This window comes from Opisthocomus hoazin, chromosome 4 (genome assembly GCF_030867145.1).
Source record: "Opisthocomus hoazin isolate bOpiHoa1 chromosome 4, bOpiHoa1.hap1, whole genome shotgun sequence".
Lineage (NCBI taxonomy): Eukaryota > Metazoa > Chordata > Aves > Opisthocomiformes > Opisthocomidae > Opisthocomus > Opisthocomus hoazin.
This window is the reverse complement of record NC_134417.1, coordinates 91222489-91246709: the sequence shown is the minus strand read 5'-3', so window position 1 is coordinate 91246709 and position 24221 is coordinate 91222489. Positions and strand designations below refer to the sequence as shown.

The 24221-nt window shown below is 40.8% G+C and overlaps 1 protein-coding gene across 10 annotated transcripts in view; it reads right to left on the bottom strand.

Annotated features, from left to right (window-relative positions):
• Positions 1–5135: 5135 nt before the first annotated feature.
• NKTR (natural killer cell triggering receptor) overlaps positions 5136–24221 on the bottom strand; it is a 44795-nt gene continuing 25709 nt past the window's right edge. For 4 of the 10 annotated variants that reach the window (XM_075419884.1, XM_075419883.1, XM_075419891.1 and 1 more), the window contains 11 exons: positions 21679–21708; positions 20653–20798; positions 19146–19368; positions 18421–18576; positions 16393–16480; positions 13344–13489; positions 9385–12330; positions 8009–8104; positions 7621–7680; positions 6940–7038; positions 5136–5308 (listed from right to left, as the gene is read on the bottom strand). In XM_075419884.1, the coding sequence (XP_075275999.1) occupies positions 5230–5308; positions 6940–7038; positions 7621–7680; positions 8009–8104; positions 9385–12330; positions 13344–13489; positions 16393–16480; positions 18421–18576; positions 19146–19368; positions 20653–20798; positions 21679–21708 (4069 nt within the window). In that variant the 3' untranslated portion in view covers positions 5136–5229. Of the gene's footprint in view, positions 5309–6939; positions 7039–7620; positions 7681–8008; positions 8105–9384; positions 12331–13343; positions 13490–16392; positions 16481–18420; positions 18577–19145; positions 19369–20652; positions 20799–21678; positions 21709–22407; positions 24075–24221 lie in introns of those variants that run through there. The other 6 variants (XM_075419890.1, XM_075419887.1, XM_075419886.1 and 3 more) reach the window with 6 other exon arrangements.

Sequence of the window (24221 nt, the reverse complement as noted above, 5' to 3'; positions counted from 1 at the left end):
TTCCTGTGCTTCAGTTTGTGCCCATTGCCCCTGTCCTGTCGCTGGGCACCACTGAAAAGAGTCTGGCCCCGGCCTCCTGACCCCCACCCTGCAGATATTTGTAAGCATTTATTAGGTCCCCTCTAAGCCTTCTCTTCTCCAGACTAAACAAGCCCAGCTCCCTCAGCCTTTCCTCCTAGGAGAGATGCTCCAGTCCCCTCATCGTCGAGGGGACAGCGAGGGTCGGGGGTTGCCAGGGCAGCGCTCGCCTCCCCTTCCCATGAAGCTCTGCGACGGCGAGTACAAACACATAAAATTGACATGGCTACACCGATTTGAGAAGAAAAAGCTTTCTTCATGCCAAACACCTAGCCCTCTCTGTAGAATGGGTTTGCTTTTTCGTTTTTCCTTAAACATACGTCTGCAACCAGCACTCGAAGACCCAAACGCCTCCGTCGCTGGCGTCATCTCACCGGTACGTCCCCGAAAGGGTCGGGCGCTCCTGCTGGAAGGGCAGCCGTCAGCCCCTTGCCCTCTGCCATTCCCGAGGGCCTTCCCATTCCTCCTCGTGCTTTCCACGGCTCGTTTCCCAAAGGTGCCAGGGGGAAGCGACGCAGCCGCTGCCGGAGAGCTGGGACGAGGAGAGGGGAGAAGTCCTCCCTGCCCTCTCTCATGGGGGGCACGAAGAAAAAGAAAGCCCAAGGGGAAGGGCAGCCCCTTCCTGGCTGAATTAAGGAATTAATGAAGGAATTTTGCAGCGCAAGGCCAGGACTCGGAGCTACAGGTGTTCCCACGCTGCGCAGCGCTCCGCACTCTCCGTGTTGGACCGTCCTTGGAGTGAGGACATCGGTTTCTCTGGCTGCACCACGCTCTTTCAAGGACAGATCAACACCACGACCGAAACATCAATTAATACCAGGCTAATACCCACCCCCTCTCTGTACATCCGCTGTGACTCTGAAATATTACCTTCATTAAAAAAAAAAACCAAAAACAAAACCCAACTGCCCCAGGCTGATCTCATGCACGCAATCCGCTCTGCTTCAGAGGGATTACATGGACATTATTAAATTCAAGACTGGGTCCCTTTAATTGTTTATATAATTATTAAACAGTTTTAACTCACCACAGATAAGCAGCTAAAGCGTTTTAAAATCAGGTAGAAAATCATTACTGTTTCACAACCATATTACAAAAAAGTAAAAAGCAAACTTGTTTACAGGGCTGGTGAGTAGGGGCGGAGCGTGCAAAGCTTTATCTTCTCACAATTTAAATCCCGGGCCGCGTAAAGTTTGGAAATTACACCAGATGGGATTCCAGAGCGCGGCTCAAGGTCATCTCAACGCTGCGTCCCGCTCCAAACTGTAAGCACGATCATCACGCACCGCGCAAAGCCACCAGCAGAAACTTAATACACCGCCAGATACTCGGTGACCTCCGGGAAGAGCACTTTAAATGCTTCTTGCCCTCGAGCGCAAGGACACAGACAGCCCTTGCCGAAAAGCGATACAGCGGGGAGGGAGGAAGTCTCTCCGCACGTCGGGATGGGAGGAAAAGCGCGTTTCTGCTGCCGCTTTCTACGAACTGGCTGTTTGTCGGCCAGACGGGGCGGGTGATGTCGCCTTGTTCCCGACGAGCGAAGCCGCGGCTGGAGGCAGAAGGCTGGCTCTGCCGAGCTACGCCACGGCGACCTTCTGTGTACGCGTCGTGGACAACCTCCTGCCCACACAGGCAAAGGCACACCGACCTAACCTCATTCAGAACTCCCCCCCCTTTTCTTTATGGATAAAACCACTTATATTTAATAATTTTACCACATCGCAGGATTTAAGACTTATTTAAATAGAAAAATGTCACTAACGAGTAACACACCATGGCTATTTTTAACGCGGCGCGCTGCCTCCAGCCTCCTCCCCGCACGCTGGCTGGACACCACATCACCCGAAAGCGGCCCCGCGATCCCGGTGTTGAGCTTCTGCACGGAACGTGGCTTCTGAAGCAGAAACAGCCACGCTACGCATCGCAAAGAAGGGCTGGTGACTACCTCTCTTCGCTGTTCCGCGCTACAGCGCGACACAAGAGGTTGTCCAACATTTCTCACGCCGTTGGGTTTCTCTGCTGTCTTTGACGGCGTCGTTCACCTTCCCCCTACCTTAAATTACCTTTTTTTACATCTTTTATCACCATCGCTCGTAGCACCTGGAGCTCCTACTTTTCCTGCCTGGGATTTCTTGTGCCTCCTGCTCCGAGGCAGCGCTCCGAAGCCTGGGGAACGCCAGGTTCACCGGGTCACGTCGAAGACTCAGTCGAACAACAAGGAAACGCTTCCACTTGTCCTTCTCACCTCAGACCACGGCAATCGGCCTTTCCACGAGGGCGAAGTCAGTATTTCCAACAAAATCCTCTTTTTCTGGAACAGGAGGTCTAAAAGACTGATGGATTAGTCCGCTCGGCCACTGCGTCTGCTGACTGGAACCAACACCGCGTTTCCAGCACGCTACGGGCGGGATGTGGGAATGCGTACTCGGGGAGGAATATTTAGCCAAGGAGTTAAACTGGGCCCGTTCAGAGATTTCCGCGGAGATCTGCTAAGTGTACCTTTTCACAAAGGACGGGAACCTTTTACAGATCTTGAGGAAATGGCGAGACGTCCAATCGCTTGGAAATTTCAAAATATTTGTTCCTGCAATGACTATTATGTAAACCCAGCGCAGTGCCTTCCGAGGAATCATTCTCTGCGCAGGTCAGGAAAAGGAAAGGCAACTTGTCTTGCAAGGGACAACAGCGGATACAGAAATTGAAGGGTATTTCTAATTTTCCTGCCTGCTCCCCTGAAGCAGCAACAGATTTTTCCAGATGCAGAGAAAAGAGCATTTGCCGATATGTACAAAAGTTTATTTTACAAACAGCAACTACCTTTGAATAACAAAATTGCAAAAAACATAGACCAACATTAGAAAACCAGCTCAGGGGTACATTTTTTATCTGAAGCACAAATTAACGGACTTCACCAACTAAAAATACTCCCCCTCCCATCTACCAGATGGTATTTCTTTAGAAAGCTTAAATTCAAGATATGAAATAGACATTAGTGACACTTAACTGATTAACTGTATTTCTATTACCTTTTCCTTGGCCTTAAAAATAAAAAGTCAACTCAGATCTGGAATATGACAAAGTCTGATTCTGAAGCAATTTTTTCTCTAACAGATATTGGATGGCAATGTTCACATTTGTGTATTTTGTTCTACCACAAGCCCACTAGCTCTGTTTTCTCAGTAAGGGAAAAAAACAAGTTACATTTCTACTTAAGACAATGTTTGTTACAGTTTCTTGAGTTAGTGATGAAATATTTGTTCAGGACTCTGAAATGGCTGCTACTGTTCGATACGTGTCTGTAAGTGTACACTGACTTCAGCAATAAATGTGCCTAACGTTAAAAAACATAAGAAGTTTACAAAATGTTGATTTGAAAGGATTATGTGTGCACCCTTCTTCATTGAACTACAAGAGCACGAAGGGTGCAAGTCCAGAATTTTGGGTTCTTTTAGCAAGTGAAAAATCTATATGACAAATTCAGTTTTCGGAACCTGCGTACAAACGTCTTATTCAGCTGTTCACGGACAGGAATGGAGAGCATCATCACAGTCTTCAAACTTCACTTTGAACTTTCTTTTCATGTTTCAGAACTGTACCAAAAGCTAATTTTGGATAGCTTAATTCAATCAAAGAGACAGTATGAACTGACGTCTAAGCAAGAAATTACCACTTTTAATTTTCAAAGCTGCTGGGTCTTGATAAGATTTAAAAAAAAAAAAAAAGTCATTTTCAATATCTGAAAACATTTGAGAAAATGAAAGCGTCTCAAGACATTACAGAAAGTCAGTAATGAAAACTATTATAATACAACAGTACTCATTAGCTCTAATCAAGCCAAGTTAGTCTGTTTTTTCACTACTGACCCCACTTTTCAGGTTACATTATGCCATTAAAAAACTGTTTCTTAGTACACAACTTTCTAAACACTGAAAAACTACAAATTATTTTAAATCAACTCAATCAGAATATTGCAAAAAATTCCTCAATGCTATTCAACTTAAATCTACGTTTTTTTGCATACCATTTACCTGTAACATGGAATCATTTTTGGTATTAAATTTTACTTTGAAGGTACTGTCCATGCTTTTTATCAGGCATACCAGTATTTTTGTAGTCGTATCACTTTAACAATATATAGTTCAGTATCTGCAATATCAATCTCTAATATTCCCTATGGCAAATGGGATACATCTACAGACATTTTTATAAAGGAACCGTTACGGTTTGTTTTCTCAAAAAATCGTCATCACGGAAGTTTTTTGAAAAAGTGTTTTGAAGAAACTCATGATATACTCAACAGTTTTATAACACTCAACTTCAAAATGCGTTGAAGCACTGTAATAGGAACTGAAATTCAAAAAGAGTGTTCAGAAACGCTTTTTTTAGACTCTTCAGAACATTGCTGTTCATTGCAAAATTCACTTTTAAACCTAAAAGTTTAGACACGTTGGACATTAAGATCAAAACTCCTTCATCGCACTTCCGCTCGCTGCTCGTCAGTTGGATGATTCCCGTTGTTTATCATCACACCCCTTCAACAGACGCCGGGCTGCCACCGCACGGTAAGCATTAAGACAGAGCGGCAGTCTCTGTTTTCGTCCCCTGGCTGCTGTGTGTCTACAGGATATAACGCAATAATCAACAAGCAAGACAGCGTGGAGCCCATCTTCCAGCATTAAAAAAAGAAAAAAACATCTTCATAACCCAGAAATGGCAGCCTTCGTCAGAAGTTTTCTTCACAGTTTTACAGCTGCTAGCCTATATTTAATAGTAGCAGGCAGAAAGCCCGAAGGTGTTTACAAACCTACTGGAAGGCAGTACTCACTGCTGCTCCCAGAAAAGTGGGGGCAGCAAATTCACTTAAGTGTCATTCATGGCTTGGAAAATCCAATTCAAGGAAATAAAACTGTTTCTTTTTTCCTCTGTTTCATAAAAGTAGTATTTGACATAAAAAAAAAATTTTAAAAGAATCTTGACTTGAGCTCAGTACTTCATAAGCAGACAGTCAGTCAAGCGAGTCGGCTGTTGAACAGCTTCAGCTAACTCAGTAAACAACCTTTAACTTCACCTGTGACACTGTCAAAACAGGTTTTTTTTAACATAACACTGAAGAAATTATTAAATACGGTTTCCATCGTCAAAGAACCATTTTCAGCTATATCTGCTGCTTTCGCTGGGACTTCGGTTGTTAGAGTAACTGCGATCGCTTTCACTGTCAGAGCCGTAAGATCTGCAAAGAGAAGATTAAAATGCCTCAAAATTGTATTTTGAGCTTCAAATACAAAATTGCATCACGTAGGAAAAAAACTGTCACGACAGCCACCCACAAGGCAAGAAGAAAACATACAAGAGGTCTTTTACAGGACCATATTTTATACAACTGAAGTAATTGACACTCAAAATCAAAATAATCATTAATGTTACATGATAAAAGCCTCGTGTAACTGAAGCCAAACTGTAACTAGAACATTTGCTTTCTCTGATACAGTTACAAAATCATCCAAAAGAACTGTTTTTGTAAACTGAGCATATTCTAATAAATATAATTTCATATTGCAATTGTGTCTCAGCTAACATAATTTCACAAATGTTTGCTTTTTTCATCTGAAGAATGGTCTGAAGAATTTGGCCCCATAACACCAGAAGCGTGCGAGTGTCTGCAGAGTGGAAGTTGTATATTTAAATGTTTTGGCTTATCCAAAAGAATTCCAGGCTCAGCACCTGGCCAAGCATCGAGACACAGTCCAGATGGTTTCAGACAAGCCACGGAACACGTTCAAATTACACAGACCAAACTTTCATTCGAGATTTTCTAGCCTCGTGCCTGTCAGCAAAGCTTTCTAGATGAAAGATGAGCATGTCCTCATCTACCATCGTTTCTCTAAAGCTTCCCAACATCCCGAACCAACGCCTTTGTAAGTGTATTTCCACACCCTGTTAATCCTGCTAATTTCCCCTCAAACGCGTGACGACAGCAGTCTCACTGTCAGGACAACACGGGGAAATTGGTGAGAGCACAGTCCATCAAGAGTTGTTACAAAGTTGTAGAAGAATTAGTATGAGGACAGCAGAGGCTGAAAATTTACAACAGTCTTAAAGATCTGCGTGATTTGCCACTGATTAATATGGGATCTATTGAAAGATACAGAACAAATTATCACTGAAGTTTATCCACTGTATAAAGACCGTGCTCCGCTTCTGATCTTTGTGAACGGTGCTCACTTACACCTCTGTAATTCCCCTGGAGTGAGCAGGAGAATTATCCTAAATTTATATAGTGCAAACAGTGACATCAGAAGCACCCTGGATTTGCAGGTAAAATATTATTTCAGAACACGTTGTAGGAAGTTAAAAAATAATTCTGGATAGCATTGCAATTTTTAATTTCCCTTAGATATTTTTTTTTTAAATGCACTTTTTCAGTCTAACCAAAAAGAATTTACCATCCAGTGGAACACTTTCCATACCAGGTAGCTTCTAATCTGTAACAGGGCACTTGATTTAAATCTCGAGAACTAGTTCATCGTAGGTTTTAGGAAATATTTAAAATTATTGAAAGAAATAATCATTTTGAATATATGTGGACATACATACAATGAACTGGAGGCTTCTCAAATCCTTCTTATCCTAGTTTCTTTCCCATCCCTGATTCAGTATGTCAGAAATTCCAATTTAGTCATCCTCACTCACATACTTCCTCTAATTGTAGCTGTTTTAAATTATAACTTTTCGTAAAAATGTATTTTTTTATGCTTGGGGGGGGGAAAACCCCAAACATATTCACCTTTATGAACATGGTAAGCATGTATTCAGCAAATCCTTTGCATAAATAGTGTCAAAGTCACACTAGCAAAAACGTACCTGGATCGTCTATCGTAACTTCTAGATCGTCGATAGCTGTCACTCCTTTTACTTCTACTTCGACTTCGGCTGTAGTAACTGTCATATGTGTATGACCTACTTCAAAGGGAAAAGAAAACCATAGTAAATTTACAATTCCTTGTCTAACGTGCGGTATATTTTAAATGTAAGTTTTAAAGACAGTTATATACAAAGAGATTAAAAGAGGTGAGTTGCCATATAGAAATCATTCTTGAAGGATAAGTCTACATTTTATAACTTTAAATACAAGATTAAGTATCTTCAAAGCAAGTTAAAAAGATCTCATTTTATTAATCTAGAAAAGACTTCCTAAGCATTTAAAAAGCTTTGTGTTTTCTCTGCAAACTGTAGATGAAGTAAAAGTCTTGTTTGCTAATACTTCTGAAAACAAGTAACAAGATTCAATTTATAACTCAATTTTATTTTAACAATAAACGAAAATGTGTTCACTATTACTTACATCATCACCTGTAACTGTAACACCAGGACGATTTGGTCATTTTCAGCTTTTAAAGGTGTCTTATGTTGATTTTGCTTTGATTCAAGTCGCTATCATGATACTGTATTTTTAAGTACCATAGATAAAGGGGTATTCTTATACCAAGATATTTTTATAGTAAGTACATTACTACAGAGTTTGTATAACACTATAATCCATACCTGGATCGACTGTGATGACCGTAAGAACTACTTCTGGATCTACTTCTACTATAGGTTCGACTGACAAAAACAAAACAGGGAGAAATTTTAAGTTAATCAAAAACAAGCGCTGAAGAGAGCAGGGGGAGAGGGGAAGCGAGAAGAGAACATGTTTTACTCAGAATTCCTGCTCCATGCTACTAAACATCACACAAAGTTATTTTTTAGTAAGAGGAAGTTTTGAAATCTGACCATTCTAACTTGCACATTTCAAGCGGCTACTTCAGCCCGCAGCACGCACAGCTAAGCGCATTTCCGACTCGCTCAGAGCCTGAAGCATCAGGCTGCTGTGCCTAATTTTCTGGTTTTGTAATATACCCCAACACTGTCTCCATTTAGAGGAACTTACCTACGACTCTTGTAACTGTGGTAAGAACTACTTCGACTTCTTGACCGATCCCTACTATACCATCCTCTGCTTCGGCTTCTTGTATAACTTCTTGACCTACAATCAACGAACAACTTTGAAAAGCGCAAAACAGAATATAACTGAAGAGAAGAGCAGTAGAAAACAGGAAGCAAAAGCATTATAAAGCTTCACCTTTAAGCTAAATACTTCTTTCATAGTTGCTAAACGATACACTGCTCTTTGAAAGAAAAATATGAGAACTGGCTGAATGGCAGAGCTCAGAGGGTTGTGATCAGCGGCGCCGAGTCCAGTTGGAGGCCGGTAACTAGTGGTGTCCCCAGGGGGTGAGTACTGGGCCCAGTCTTGTTCAGCTTATTCATCAACGATCTGGATGAAGGGACAGACTGCACACTCAGCAAGTTTGCTGACAACACAAAACTGGGAGGTGTGGTGGATACACTGTCAGACTGTGATGCCATTCAGCGAGACCTGGACAGGCTGGAGAGTTGGGCGCAGAGGAACCTGATGAAGTTCAACAAAGGCAAGTGCAGGGTCCTGCACCTGGGGAGGAACAACCCCATGCACCAGTACAGGCTGGGGCGGACCTGCTGGAGATCAGCTCTGCGGAGAGGGACCTGGGTGTCCTGGTGGACGACAGGTTGACCATGAGCCAGCACTGTGCCCTGGTTGCCAAGAAGGCCAGTGGTCTCCTGGGGTGCATTCAGAGGAGTGTGGGCAGTAGGTCGAGGGAGGTTCTCCTTCCCCTCTGCTCTACCCTGGTGAGGCCCCATCTGGAGTACTGTGTCCAGTTCTGGGCTCCCCAGTTCAAGAAAGATGAGGAGCTACTGGAGAGAGTCCAGTGGAGCGCTACAAAGATGATGAGGGGACTGGAGCATCTCTCCTGTGAGGAAAGGCTGAGGGAGCTGGGCTTCTTCAGCCTGAAGAAGCGAACACTGAGACAGGACCTTATAAATGCCTCTAAATATCCGAAGGGTGGGTGTCAGGAAGATGGGATGAGACTCTTCTCAGTGGGGCCCAGCGACTGGACAAGGGGCAATGGGCACAAATTGAAGTATGGGAAGTTCTGTCTGAACATGAGGAAGAACTTCTTCACTCTGAGCGTGACAGAGCACTGGAACAGGTTGCCCAGAGGGGCTGTGGATTCTCCTTCTCTGGAGATACTCAAAACCCACGTGGACGAGGTCCTGTGCAACCTGCTCTGGGTTACCCTGCTTTGACAGGGGGGTTGGACAAGATGATCTCTAGAGGTCCCTTCCAACCCCTACCATTCTGTGATTCTGTGAAAAACACACCTTAAAAACATCAGAGCTTTCAAGTTACCATGGTAGGCTGCAGAAACAGCACAAACTTCTCACCTGTATGAATATGTAGAACTTCGTGATCGACTTCTTGAGTGACTGTAAGATATCGACCTTGTTCTGTGTCTGGATTTCGATTGAGATTTACTTCGTGACCTACTGAGACTCCTAGATGGTCTATTGTCATCTCTACTTGGAGATTCTTCCTCACTGGAACTTTCTTGGTTCCTTGGCCTTCGATTTAGCCGTGCTGTTTTTCTGACTTCATCGAACAAAGATCCAGGCCTTACTTTGTTTTTAGCTTTTATTTCAATTCTTAAACCTGCTGGTTTAGGCTCTGGTGCTGAACCTATGTTCTTCGCTTCTGCAGCTGTACTAATTGCTGCTGGTTGTAAATTACCAACACCTTGCAAAGGCTTCCATTTATTATCTGTCACATTGCTTTGTGTGCTTTCAGTAATTTCACTTTTTAAACTACAGTCTTTAGCACAAGACACAGGGACAGAGTTATTTTCCTGCCTTCCCATTTCTTTTTCTTCTTTCATGTTAATAAAGTCTATAATATTGTTTCCTAGTTTGACAGTATCTGTTTCAGAGGTCTCAACCTGTACATCTTTGTTTATACTAGCACTTAAAGCCTGAGGTTTAGCAGGGAGAAGGACAGGAGATAAAACTTCCACGTCAACCTTCCCTGGCGAGTTACGATCTGGAGTACAAATCTCCATGTTGTCATCTGTCTGAATAACATCTTCCAATCCATTCTGGTTACTTTCTTCGGCTTGTTTAATCTCAGTCTTGCAAGCGGTCACATTTATTCCTGAGTTTAAAACAGTAGCTGAAGCGTTTATTTCAACACTATCTTTATTAAGGTTGCTGCAGTCTGGTGAGGCATCACATGTAGTGTTTTTACCTAAAAGGTTTTCATCCGCACAAGACTTATCACCATTTCCCATTTTATCCTTGGCTATTTCACCCTTTTGACAAACTTGTTTTTCATCTGTGACGTCCCTGGTGAGATGTTTTTCTTTTTTCTCATCCTTGGTAACCGACTTTTCATTTATCTCATCATCATCTTCTTCACCAAACTCCAGCGGGGGCTGCCAGTGAAACGTTTCTTTTCTTTTCTGAACTTTGTGTTTCTTCTCCTTTTTCTCTTTTGATTTTTCTTTCGCTTTTTTGGAATGTGATTTTTTAAGAGCTTTTTTCGATCCCAGTTTCTGCTTCTTTGACTTTCCTCTAATATTTGTTGAGCTGGAACAAGAACTGTCAGATTCAGAAGATGACACCTGCTTGCTCGTCTTCCACGTACGATCAGAATCCAGCAAGCCTTCGGAAGAGTTGGATTGTTTTTTTATCCTTCTGGTAACGCTAAGCTCTGTATCAGATCCGGACGTGGCCTCGCCTTCTTCTTTACTAGAGGAGGGCCTGGAATCGCCCCTATTATGCCTTGCCTCTCCTCGTTCAGAATTTGATTCAGAGTCCCATTTACTACCTGAATAGGATTTTCGTCTAGTTTTTGCACCACTTCTAGGTTGCTTAGAAGATTTCTCCTTACCTGCTTTCTTTTTAGCATGGTCAGAATCCCGTTCACTCTTGGATTTCTCCTCCCCTCTCTCGGAACTTAAGCTACTTTTATCCTGTTTCTGAGTATCTCCTTCCAATTGAAAACGATCTTTTTCTTGGGCTACTTTGATTTTGGCAGAACGCTCACTGTCAGTAGAGAAGTCTGAAGACGACAAACTGTCGCTCTCTTTCAGCCCTTGTGAAGACTCATCGTAGTCTTTCGCACGCTTATAAGGGAGAGTACTTTCAGAGCTTGTTTCTTGCCTCAGTTTAACAGACCGAGCTTTTTGATCATTTGATGCAGATTTTCTTTTGTTTCTGTGTCTGTCATCATCACTAAGGGAATAATAAGATGTCGACTCACTATAACCTGACCTATCACTGCGGTATTTACTCAGTGATGGTGATCTGCCAGAAGAACGAGATCTTGTCCTAGAGCTAGACGGACTTCTAGATCTCGTGTAAGATCTTGAGTATGACCTGCTTCGAGAGGACCTGCTTCTTGATCTTTGCCAGCTATCTGAGCTTCTGTCGCTACGATCTTTGGAATAACCGCTTCGATCGCTATCTGAACTCCTTTGTCGCTTAGAGTATGAGGAAGAAGTGTTAGCCTCTTTAATAACCACTAAATTGTAATTAGTCTGTGTGGGTATTAAATGGGTTGTTTTAGCTTTCATTTCCTGAATTCGCTCATAAGATGGTTTCCATGGTTTCTGCCCAGGTTTCCACCTTGAAGGTGGTGGACTATCACTTAAGGGTATAACAGGGAGGCTTTCTGGGACAACTGGTGGAACGACAACTTTCTCACTCGGGAGTATAACTGCTCGTACAGGCTCAGCAGTCTTGTTCAACTTATTTTCATTTAATCGTGTTGAAGTATTTCGTGGAGAATTGGGAACTGTCTTTTGCTGCCTAGGGTTAGAGCTTGACCTTGACCTACTTCGAGAACGTGATGACTTAGAGGCTGATCTTGATCTAGAACTTCTTCGGGAATAAGATCTCGATCTAGACCTAGATCTGGATTTGGACCGGGACCTGTAATACGACCGAGTCCCTCTGCTTGATAAAGTTGATGAGCTCTGGTCTTCCTTATCAGATTTAGACCAGTCTCTTCTGGATGAATGTCTAGAAGACAACGAAGAAGAACGAGATTTCCTCTCACGATCACAAGATGATTTTGCCCTCCTGAGGAAGGAATGAGAGGATTCTACATCTGATGAGGCTGATGTTCTCTTCTTTTTTGTCTGCTTGTGCTTCTTGAAATGCTTCTGCTTTTTAGATTTCTTTTTATGTTTCACCTTCTTTTTCTCTTTTCTGTGCTTTTTGTGATGGCTGGAATATCTCACAGTACTTAAATCAGAATAACCGTTATGTGACCAAGACCTTGATCTCCGAGACACACTTCTTTCATCCCATCTGCTTGTACATGGGTCACTCAACCTTAAAAACAAACAAGCAAGCCCCACACTAAGCAGAAAGTCTTTAAAAATGTCAGATAAACAAAGTATTTTTCCCAACTCCAATGCAATTAAGTATAAATATCTTAAAACCCTCCCCCTTGCTTTCCTACGAAACAATTGTGCTTTGACTGACTTTGTTACATGCGTTTTAAGACGTGGAATTACACCACTATCAACAAAGCTACTTCTCTATAAGAAACGAACGAGCCAACATCAGAAAATTTTGCATATTGTAAAACACTAAGTCTCTTTACATAAGTTCTAACTATCCTAGTCCACAGGACTTTGACCTCTACCACTACAGGATTCTTAAACCATCATCTTATTTAGTATTCATTTAGCTGCTACACTGCAATACAGCAATAAACTGAATGCACTCAGTATATAAAAAGAACTATCACAAACACTTGCAATCAGTCAATAAAGATTATACATAATATTCTTCACTTTTCCTTTTGGGGTTTATCTACCATAATTTCATACAAGCTCATATTTAGGAATTTGATACAAGCTGAACATTAGGGATTTTGAAGAGCCGGCTTCCATCACAGAGCCTGGAATTGCAGAAAGAACATATAAATAAAACAGTATAGGATTGGTAGATTCAGTTGTCTTACTTGGTATCCAAAGAAACCATCTAACCAAGTTTGAGTATAAAGGGAATCTGATGTGACTAGCTGTACGGAAAGAAAGAGGAAACTGGACAGGTCAATTAACTACTCTTTAAATAAGTATCCGAGACACTACAATCAGAAACAACCCTTCTGACCTTCTGGCACTTCTCAGCGTGTGTTCATCTGGTGTCACGTTAGCAAACTATGAAGGTTTTAAGAAAGTTTTCCACTTCTAATTTTCAAAATTTAAATGGAATGTGTTAACCAAAAAAATATCTACATTTTTTATTCAAACATGAATAACATGGTACACCTACACAATCTGTTAAAGCTTGTGTAAAAAACTAAAGATATTTAAAATATGTATTAAGGCTCTTACTTATCGCCTTTACTCCACTTTTCTCCACTGGGTGGTCTGTATGTTCGTAATCTCTGCATTTCCTCCTTCCAGTGAGGAGGGGTCTCACTGCTCTCATCATCATCAGATTCAGAACACGATCGTGATCGAGGTGGGGTGTGGTATCGCTATGAAAGCGAAGACAGACAGTTGCTTAATATATTCTTCTTTGTAAGAGACTGGATAATATAGAAAATGCATGGTGCCTCATACAATTTTGCAAACATCTTCATAACACAAACCAGACAACATTATCGGCACAAAGTCCACGAAGAAAACACAATTTCTAGATTTCCTGCCAAAAATACCCACTTTTGGCATACATATATCCTGCACATGAGACTGGATTACATCGCTAACTGCATCTTTTCATAGTCTGAGAGCATTTCACAAAGCTTGAGTGGGGTCAGCAGCTAAGCTAACCTATTTTTTTCAAAATGTAAAGAAAGAATCAAGAAGAGGGCATGGATTTCCTTTATATAACACCTTTTGGAGTAACACAATTACTGCAGACAACCAACTTTTTTTTCAAGGATACTAAAACTCAGAAGTTTCACTTCAGTTAGCAGACACTTCACTGCTTGGATAAGTAAAGACAAGCCCTATTTCAAAAGCTACTGCTGTTCAGAAGAGGGAACCCGGTTTAAGAAACCTTCCAAGCAAAAAAAAAAAAAAAAAAAAAAAAAAAAAATCTTTCACAAAAGTGTAATGAAGCTTCACACTTCAAAAAAATTATGCTTAGTTACAGCATTTAAGTAGGCAATGAGAGCTACTTGTGCAGCGGAGAAATAATTCCAATATTGCTAACTCATTCTCTGTTACTCAGTTGGATACGCACTTAGGTAAATTCCGTGAGGAAATTAGATGCTCCTTAACTCAATAAAGATAAAATGTCTGGATCTTACTCAATTATTTTGAGCCATTTATAAAAACAAGCAGTAAGTGGAACGAAAAAAAAACTGCCCCCCCAGAATAAAACCAGAAAGACGCATGTATGGTTTATTCAGTTAATTACTGGCAGAAGTCCTTAACACATCCTGTTTATATCAAAAACAATAAACATAATGTGCCATGAAGATTTGGGAGTTCCCTATCACTTGAGCTGAAGCAGTGCTTACTTAAAATAAAAGTTTTTACCGCTGAATGGTATATAACAGGCTAGGAAGGTCTCATGGACCTCCCTAACTCTCTCATATTATGGTCAGGGATCTCTCAAAACCTGAGAGGATTCAAAACTGCAAACGAGGATTCTGAAACGTCAAACAAGTTCACTCTGGATAAAAAAAATGTTGCTAATCAGATGATTAGAAATGGCAGAAAAATGCGTTTCTCCAACTAATTGCTAGCCCTAAAATATTTCTCAAATTACTGGTCTTCGTTCTTAGCTTTGCCAAGAGGGTGTCAAAAATATGAAGAACAAGACACACCCAAATCCCTGGCAAAAGCCAATTCCACTCTGCTTTAAGCTGGTTTTCCAAAAGTCTTTATTTACATAAATATTTCAGAACATTCTGTTTCAAAGGCTTCCTTTAGTGGACATCACAAGCATCACATGAAAGCTATCAGATGCAGCAAAGACAGATTTAACGCCAAGGCTGGCAAACAAGGCTTGGTACTCAGGCGAGGCTCAAACACTGCAATATCTTGGTCCACGCTAGGGCCACCTAAGCCATTAATTTTGTGGCTTTAATTGCCCTGTGAGGATCAGTAGAAAAGTACTTCTCAATCCACTAGGTATCACAAGAAAATCATGCTCAGAGGAGTCTCAGTTAAGACCATTCTAATGAAAAGTGTCTTCAGCTCTACAGATATCGATCTCTGTAGAAGCTTTTTTTTTTTTTTTTTTTTTTTTTTTTTTTGAGGACTTCACTTGCAGAAAAATTTGGCAGGATCAAGCCTTGGTTTGGTTTATGGTTACCCAAATGCCACCTGCTAAATTGATCCAGGAAAACATTCTAAAAGCGAAGAATATGCTCAGCCATGGTATGCTACAGTTTGAAGTGCATCAGAATCAAATGCACAATTACGAAAGCTTTTCTTATTTCTCCCTCTTCTACTGACTGAAAAACAACAGTGCAGCTGCACAGAGTTTTGGGCCCTGTATTGTGGGTTATTAGAGAACAGACTTCTAAGAAAACTTTTCCTTGAGCACAGCAGAACTAAGGCAAAAGCAAGTCTTCAGGATACCAAAGATTTGGAGAAATATGCATAAGCAGCAGCAGTCTTCAGAGGGGAAGGTAGAAAAAAAAAAAGACCGAGCCTGCGCATCTGTAAAAATGCTTCACTACGACTGCAAAGAAGTGACCTCCTACCCATGCAGCGTCACCTCTGAAATTACACGGACCTCATCTCAGCCAGGACAGCTGATGAAATCTGATAAAACTACATTAAGTAGCTAAAAAAAGAAAACGAAAGCTGACTTTGAATGTCAAAAATCAAAACAGTTCTTTTGCCAACGTCGCCACCAAACCCGTTGTTTCTCAGCAACGTACGCACAACCAGCAGAAGAGGCGAATACCGGAACACAGGAGGAGAAGCACGACGCAGCAGAAAGGGCTGCACGCGCTCAGGACGCTGCGGACCAGCTTTGTCTACTGCTGCGCGTTACTGTCCCAAAGCTTAACAGAAACAGCAAGGAAATCCAACGAGTGCAGAAGAGTAAAAGCTCTTGTCACTTCTCATTACTTCAGATCTTGTGGCTCACGTGGGACAAAGCTGGCTGAATTAATTTCAATCTTTAAAACGAAATAATTTCATTCTTATGTTTGAAGACTTCTCGTTGCTGAGGAGTAAGCATTTGATTTCCCAAGCAAACTTTAAGTGAAGACAGCAACAAGAAGAATGGAAAAAAAAGTGCATTATAAAATGAACTACCTGACAACAATATTTCAACCTTCGAAGCTAGAATCTACAACATGTCAACAACAATTAAATTGTCACAGAAAGCCTCCAAGGAAATTCAAAGCTCAAGGTCAGAGAAGATACTCTGGGTGAGAGGAAAGATTAAAAAAAGAAAAAAATTGTCACGTACTATTGTGCCTCGTCCTTTAATTTTTCGTCCGGATTTAGAGACCGACGGTTTCTGGTCAGTCAGAACTGGTGCAGCATCAAGAAGCTTCCTACATAAATTAATAAAATATGAGCTTACATGTAAGCAACAGAAAAAACTTATTCATCTCATTAGTTTATTTTGAGATGAGAAAACTGACAATTCAGTGAATTCTCCAAGATATAAAGCATGACACACAGGGTTCTGCACAAAAGGCAAATCAACATACACTGGATATCAATGAACTGTGCAGACTGAGCTCTCTATGTGTAAATGTAACAACGACCTTGCAAAGTACTCCGTTAAAGTGGTAAGTTAACTTGTGTTTCGTGGACAAATCATGAAAACAACACGGACAGAACAGCGTCAGGATCTCAGCCGATATGTCGTCGTAGCATAGAGAACGGGCAGCTCATGACACTCCACGGGTTGTAAAGCCTTGCTTCTCTCCGAAGCAGCAAGAGGCAACTCCGCGCTCCTTTTTACAGTTTGTATAATATCCTCGAAAGAAGCAGTTACTACAGCTTCAGAAACATGAGTAACATCACATTTCAAGAAAAGGCTTACTGGACACTATACTATTAACTGATATGCAAAAAAAACCCACCAGATTTTAGAGATACCTGGCAATGTAACGGCTACCTAGCTAGAGAGTTGGGTGGAGAGGAACCTGATGAAGTTCAGCAGAGGAACAACCCCAGGCACCAGTACAGGCTCGGGGCAGACCCGCTGGAGAGCAGCTCTGTGGAGAGAGACCTGGGTGTTCTGAGGATGACAAGCTGACCCTGGAGGATGACAAGCCAGCAGTGTGCCCTGGTTGCCAAGAAGGCCAATGGGATCCCTGGGGTGCATTCAGAGGATTGGGCCAGCAGGTCGAGGGAGGTTCTCCTTCCCCTCTACTCTGCCCTAGTGAGGCCCCATCTGGAGTACTGCATCCAGTTCTGGGCTCCCCAGTTCAAGACAGATGAGGAGCTACTGGAGAGAGCCCAGCGCAGGGCTACGAGGATGGTGAGGGGACCGGAGCATCTCTCCTATGAGGAGAGGCTGAGGGAGCTGGGCTTGTTTAGCCTGGAGAAGAGAAGGCTGAGAGGGTATCTTACAAACACCTTAGGAGTGGGTGCTAAGAGGAGGGGACTAGACTTTTCAGTGGTGCCCAGCAACAGGACAAGGGGCAGTGGGCACAAACTGAAGCAGAGGAAGTTCCAGCTGAACATGAGGAAGAACTTCTTCCCTCTGAGGGTGACGGAGTACTGGAACAGGATGCCCGGAGGGATTGTGGATTCTCCTTCTCTGGAGATATTCAAACCCCACCTGGGCGAGGTCCTGTGCAGCCTGCTTTGGGTGACCCTGCTTCGGCAGGGGGGCTGGACTAGATGACCCACAGAGGTCCCTTCCAACTCCTGCCATTCTGTGATTCTGTAATGTACTAGCTCATCTGAGCCCAAAAGCAAAGAAATTTCGTAGAAAAAGAACCTAACTGCAATTTGGTAGAGGTGCAAAACACAAAGTAACTTATGAACTCATGACTTCCTTTCTAGCAAGAGACAAGTATTTTCTCTTATTCTCTAAAATCACAGCTCGGTCATGAAATTCTGGTTGACTGATTTCAAACCACAGTTTTTTCTTCAGTCTAAGACAGACAAAAAAATCACCTCTCCCAATCAAGTCCACCTTGTGATCAAATAGTTGCTGTGGTTTACATTGCAGAATGTCTTCTGGAATTATTCACTCATTTTTTCGCACCATCTGTAATTGAGTTTAAGACTGTAACATGTATGAGCCTTAAGGATCAATGAAACTACCTCATTGTATTTTGCTGAAAAACCCTGACACGTGTTGTAAGGAATACTACAAAGAAAACTGTAAAAAGGAGAACTGAATTACCTCATTCAGAAATTCCGACACTACATCGACCATCTGCTATCAGTACCAGCACTACAACGTTAGCAGGAAAGTTTTATGCATAGATTCCACCAAGTCAACATAATAAGAAAGCTCAATGATTCTTACGGTTCAGGTTCTACATTGACAACAGGCACATCTCTTCTTAGCAAAAATCTATTTTCAGGCACTGGGGGAATTTCTTCAGGACGTACCACAGGTTTGTCCCTCTTAGTGCTAACGTCGACTGCTTTTTCTGTTACATCACTCTTGTCAGAAAGGCTGCTATGGGGAAAAATAAATTGATAAATCAAAATTAACTGTCAACTGATAAACACCACTTTTCAAAGCAAACCGCAAAACAAGCCCATATAGTGCACTGAGCCTTAAGATGGCTTAGCAACCAAAACATGTTTCATTAACAACTCTTTTTATGCTAAAGGAAGGATGGTGCACTGTTACTGTAAAGAAGGGTCAGTTCTTGCTTTAGAGCAAAGAATTTTGCTTTTAATTAGCTGTTTGTGACGAATTATTTTTAAAATATAAATCAAAGATCTCTTACTTGCCTAATGTCTCGCTGTAACACAAGCACACTGAGCCCTAAATACTTTTGAAGTAAGCCTCAGCATGTTAAAGTCGCTCTAGCTTCTATCTACAAAGATCTTGAGCTGCTTCGTAGAAAAAGCTACCCAACAAGCTCAGCTTTTTATGTTTGTTTAGCTTTGTTTTTAAAAATCAAAATCCAAACTTATAGAATAAAAGCACCTTCATATTCATTGCTTGAGTACTTAAGGGAAAAAAAAGTAGAATTGCCCAGATTTCTCTGAAATTCTTAAATTTAAGACACTAGTCACCGTCTTTGGTTTGAGATTCGCTTGCACCTTGGATCCTCTTTCTTCCTCTCTTCCTTTCTTCTCTTTCTGGATTGTTTGGGTTTAGCTCTTCTTTTACGCTTTCTTCTTCTGCTTCTTTCATTCTCGTCTTCACTTTCAGATGAAGTTTCTGAAGAGCTTGATGCACTGGAAGAGGAGTCTGAAGCTTCTGAATCAGAACATACTTTCTTCTTCTTCTCCAAAGCTTAAAACAGACATTTTATATTTACAGTGTGTACGTGTGCATGCGTTTGCAGTGTGTATACATACAGCACAAACCAGACAATTTTATATATGTATAAATCCACATGTGTACTGCTTCAGAGGAGCTCTGGGAACTTTTGTCACAATGAGTTGCATTAAAGTCCAATAATAAAAAGTCATTTAATTGTGTCCAATCTATACACGTACCAATAAAATGATACAAATATTTTCTAGCAAAGATAGTTGTAAAAAAATTCCTTCAGCTGCAATGAACTGTAACAACTTCCATGCACAACTTGCACCATATAAGACAACACACCACTGCAAAGCCAAAATATTTTTAAATTAATACACAGTATTAACAACATAATAACAGTAAGTTTATAACTGAAGCTGAACATTAACTTGTGCCAAGCTAACACAAAGGAAGGCTAAGGAGTAAGTATAATTTTAAGAAGGAGAGCTCCCCCGCTTTTCTCCTTTGAAAATGCATTTTAGGTTATAACACTGAATTCACATCTTTCGGTTAGAACAGAACACATGGATAAGCAAAGACCATTCACAGTAAAAAAAAAAAAAAAAAAAATCAGTTTCTTTAGAAAGCAATGTACAGGTTACAGAACAAAGTTTAAGAACGAGTTAGCCTCAGCCGTACATGTCTCATTTCTAAATCTTTGTCTTTCTCTCCTTTCTGCATCCTCATACTTACACATTATCTATCCTCTTGACTTTCTCTAAAGGACATAAATAACCACGTTATCCTTAAGAAAAGTCAAAAGCAAAGCAGAAAACTCAAACTAATAACACTCTGCTACTCTACAGCAAATGTCCAAACATATTTTTAAGATAATTTATTTCCTATGAATTCTCACGAAGAGGAAAATTATGTTAACTACATATACTGCATCTATTAATGTTATACGATCTTAAAATAAACTTTTGGAAACCACACAAAATTCAACTTCAAGAAAAGATTATGTTTGTATCTCCAGCTTCCAAACTCAGAAAAATAAGTTCTAATTACTTCTTGAGGATGTCATATTAACCTCATGTATTAATTACGGTGAACAGGAAGCAGGCATATGTTTTCCAAGGCAGAAAGGTCTAGGTCAGAAAACCTTCTCCCTTGCTGTGCCTTCCTTCACCTACAGCAAGACCTAAGTTTTAAAGGCTTGTAAGATTTAATTAAGATTCTAGGGATTTACCATACTGACTTCTAGATGCTGGCATAATTTTTATACTCTCTGAAAGCAATTCGATGAAGTTCAGGTATACGTATGCTTACCATCTTTTGCTGATTTTGTAACAAGCACCCCACAGTCAATAACTCGTACATCAGCATAGGGCCTACTTGCAGTATCAGTTTTCAGATTTTCTATTTGTTCTATTACTTCAAAACCAGAAATAACCAGTCCAAAGACAACATGAACACTGCAGAAATAAAACATTTGGGAAGTACAAACATTTATATATTGCTGTAATTATTTTCCAGTGAATTTCAGATTTAAAAAGTCATTCTGACACAGAAACATTCAGCTTCCATGGCATCATCTGACTCTTAAAATACATTAAACTTAAAAATAAGCTTTTTATTATTTTTACATTTACAACTATGTTAAGGTCTCATGTGACATGAAAGAGGGGTCCACTCCAGTTCAATCTGATGTCACTCTACTCTCTTCTACATGGGCAGGATAATCAGATAATTATTTCTAATCCATCCTTCTATTTTTAAAATATCATGCAATAGAGAGATCAAGAGTCCATATATAAAGATGACAAAGAAGTGCAGTTTTCCCTAGAGAAGCAGAATTTATCAGTGTAAACAAACTCAGCATACAAATTCCCACTCGCATTGCAGGGAGAATTTTAACTAAGGAATCCCCAGTTTTGTTCTACCATACCACATTTCTCTGTCCTTCTTCCATTTGCCCCATAACCTCTACTTCCACATATACTCATATATTTTGGGGATAAAAATATGCCACATAAAAAAAAAAGAGTACTATCCAAACACATTACACTTGACATTTCAACTCACTGCTTTATTGGACAGAGGGCAGCAACCAGTTTTAAAGAAACGAATGTCGGGATTCAAGACCTTCCAAGTTTTTGACCAACTTTAGGAAATAATTTGCAACTTGAAATATTTATAGAACTTAAACTTTTGCTCTTTATCTTATTCTATTGCCCAGTCTTTCAGAGAATTAAGAATTTGTTTCCCCACTGTTGTCTGCTTTCAAAATAACATGTGAAGACTTACAACCTTCAAATTTTAGCCACCACTGGAGAAACTATAAAGGATTCTTACCCATCGAGATGAGGAGCAGGTTTTGTTGTTCTGTTTGACAAACAGCAAGATGGTAAGATGGTAAAAAAAAAAATAATCAGGGATTCAGATGAAGTAAAGGAGGAGAATGGCATAGAAAAAAAAAAAAGGAGGTGAAGGTAAGACAAAAAATAGTGAAAAAATTCAGTTACACACATGGAATTGAAAAAAAACTTTACAGATTATACACACAGGCTTTTTTAAACATTTACATGAAATTTTTTTGAAGTTTAGCTAACTATGCATACTTAAAAGTTGTACCAAGTATCATTCTATGCATGCAATAAACAATCTTCAAATTACTGTCTTTAAACTCACATCCAAATATAACTCGCTAACATTTTTAGTCACAGAGAAGATACAATTTGGCAATAAATATTGGGCAACTAATGGAATTTAAATGTTTCTGAAATTGTTAGGTTCTTGCAGTACAAGATCACTTTAAAGTCAGTTTGCTAAAAAAAACCCAACAGAGTTATCGTGATAAATTCTTTGCTTCCTCCCCCTGCTGTTTTTTTTCCCCCTCCGTGTCCTCGATTGGCCTCGTGCCTCGGACCACAAAGCAACACCTCTGCCTTGAACCACCAAGACTACAGCACTCCTGCTCCTAAGCTCACCAGGCTTCCCCACAGCAACGGCAGACGTTCTCGCTACCCCACAGCTTACTGCTCTGACCAGCACAGACTCCCTCCCTCTTCTGCAGCTTCCCACCTGTTTCTAACCTGCCGGAGCAATGCGGCTGGATTAACTCCGTACGCCAGCCTAAAAGGCATGTGGAGTTCGGCCAGATTTCGGAGCTGACTTCAAACTGGAATATTCAAGGCTGTGCACACAGAATTATGTGTTAGGATTCACCTTGTTGATGAGAATGCTACGACCTCGTATCTCTCTCTATCCTCTTCCAAAAAGGAAAGAAAACTACTTCTACAACTAAGCCTGCATTAATGTTGCACAGGGAACCTTGCTACATGGAAAAATACAGTAAAGGACATCAGAACGTGCTTATATATTGGGGGAGCAAAAAAAAAATAGAAGTCAAGATAATTTGCATTTGAAGTTCTTTTAATATTTTAAAACATTCTTCCTCTCTCCTCCCCAGGCACTATTTTGCCTTCCTAGCCTTCTTCCAGCTACCTTCCCTCTCTCAAAGTAAGAAATGACAGATGCTTTTTCTAACCGCACACCACCACAGACGTGGTACAATAAGTCGGTTTTTCACTGCTATAATAAAATGCTACGTTTGAAGCACGTATCTTCACTCGAGTTCTGAACTATCGGGTCACACAACACTGCGGTGCAGGAACGCCTGCCAGACGCTGGAACTGTAAATCAGGAGTGTTTATGCTCTTGATTATTTTTTTTTTTAAGCTCCAAATGCCAACCAGACCTTCCACTTCTGTAATGCTAAATAACACAGAAAATGTCTCTGGCTTAACACAGGGAGAGAAACGCTATCAAGACGACATTTCACTTCTCAGTAGTAGGGGGTGTTCTTCGGTTTTTTCCCCTCGCTAATATAACATATTGCTACAAGCAGTAAAATTCTTACGGCTTTTGAAGATCCAGAAGCAAAAGTTAACTACATTAACAACCTGCTGTTAAGTAAACGTTTAAGTGGGCTTAACTACAAAGCTGATTTAAAGTAGTGAAGAAATAGATGCGGTTTACTTCAATGAAAACGACAGTAAACAAGACTTCGTGCTTAGTATTAGCTAGAAACACACTTGATAGGAACGCTGCAGTAACGCGCTCCTGCCATGCAGCAGCCGCACTTGAAGACCAATCCAGCAAATTACCTAAGCGTGTCCTTTCTTTACGCTAATCCTCAATCAGTAAGGAAAGGGATAGCCGGTACATGAAAACCCACGTAGAGGTTTCTTTCACTACACTGGCAGTTTGATAGATGAAACGCACAGGATTTTTTTCATCCACTTGTTCATGTAGTGAAAACACAAGGAAAAGCATTAACCGAGAAGAAAACTTTTCGGATGCCTGACAAGGAGTTAGGTGACTCCACAGACTTCCTATAGGAAGCGGAACCCCAGCTCCTCATTGTGCCTTTGCACTTTAAAAGACCACTTCAGAGTTTTCTGCACATGCTCTGCCTTTCAATCCTTGAACATTTGCTTTGGCTTGGTAACTTCACCGGGAGAAAACCTGCTTGCTGCCTCTGTGCTACAGAACCCCAGAGTTACGATGAGTTCCTCCTCCTAAGCAATATTCAAACATTTCTATACAGAACATTTATCATTTAAAACATTCAAAATCCACCTTGCAATATATAGTATTATCCAAGTTATTTACAGAAGGACAAATACCTTTCTTCACTCAAGTTTAAAGTAAATTGGTTTAAGAGACTACTGAAGGTAAAAGCATGTTTTTGACAAAAGCACGTTACCGTCCACCCCCCAAGAACCTCAGTCCTAACAAAGGATTCAATGCACATAACAATATGATCAGAAAAACAAGAAAGATAAAAACAGAAAGAAGAAAAGGAAAGGACACAGCCTTAGAGGAATGAGACA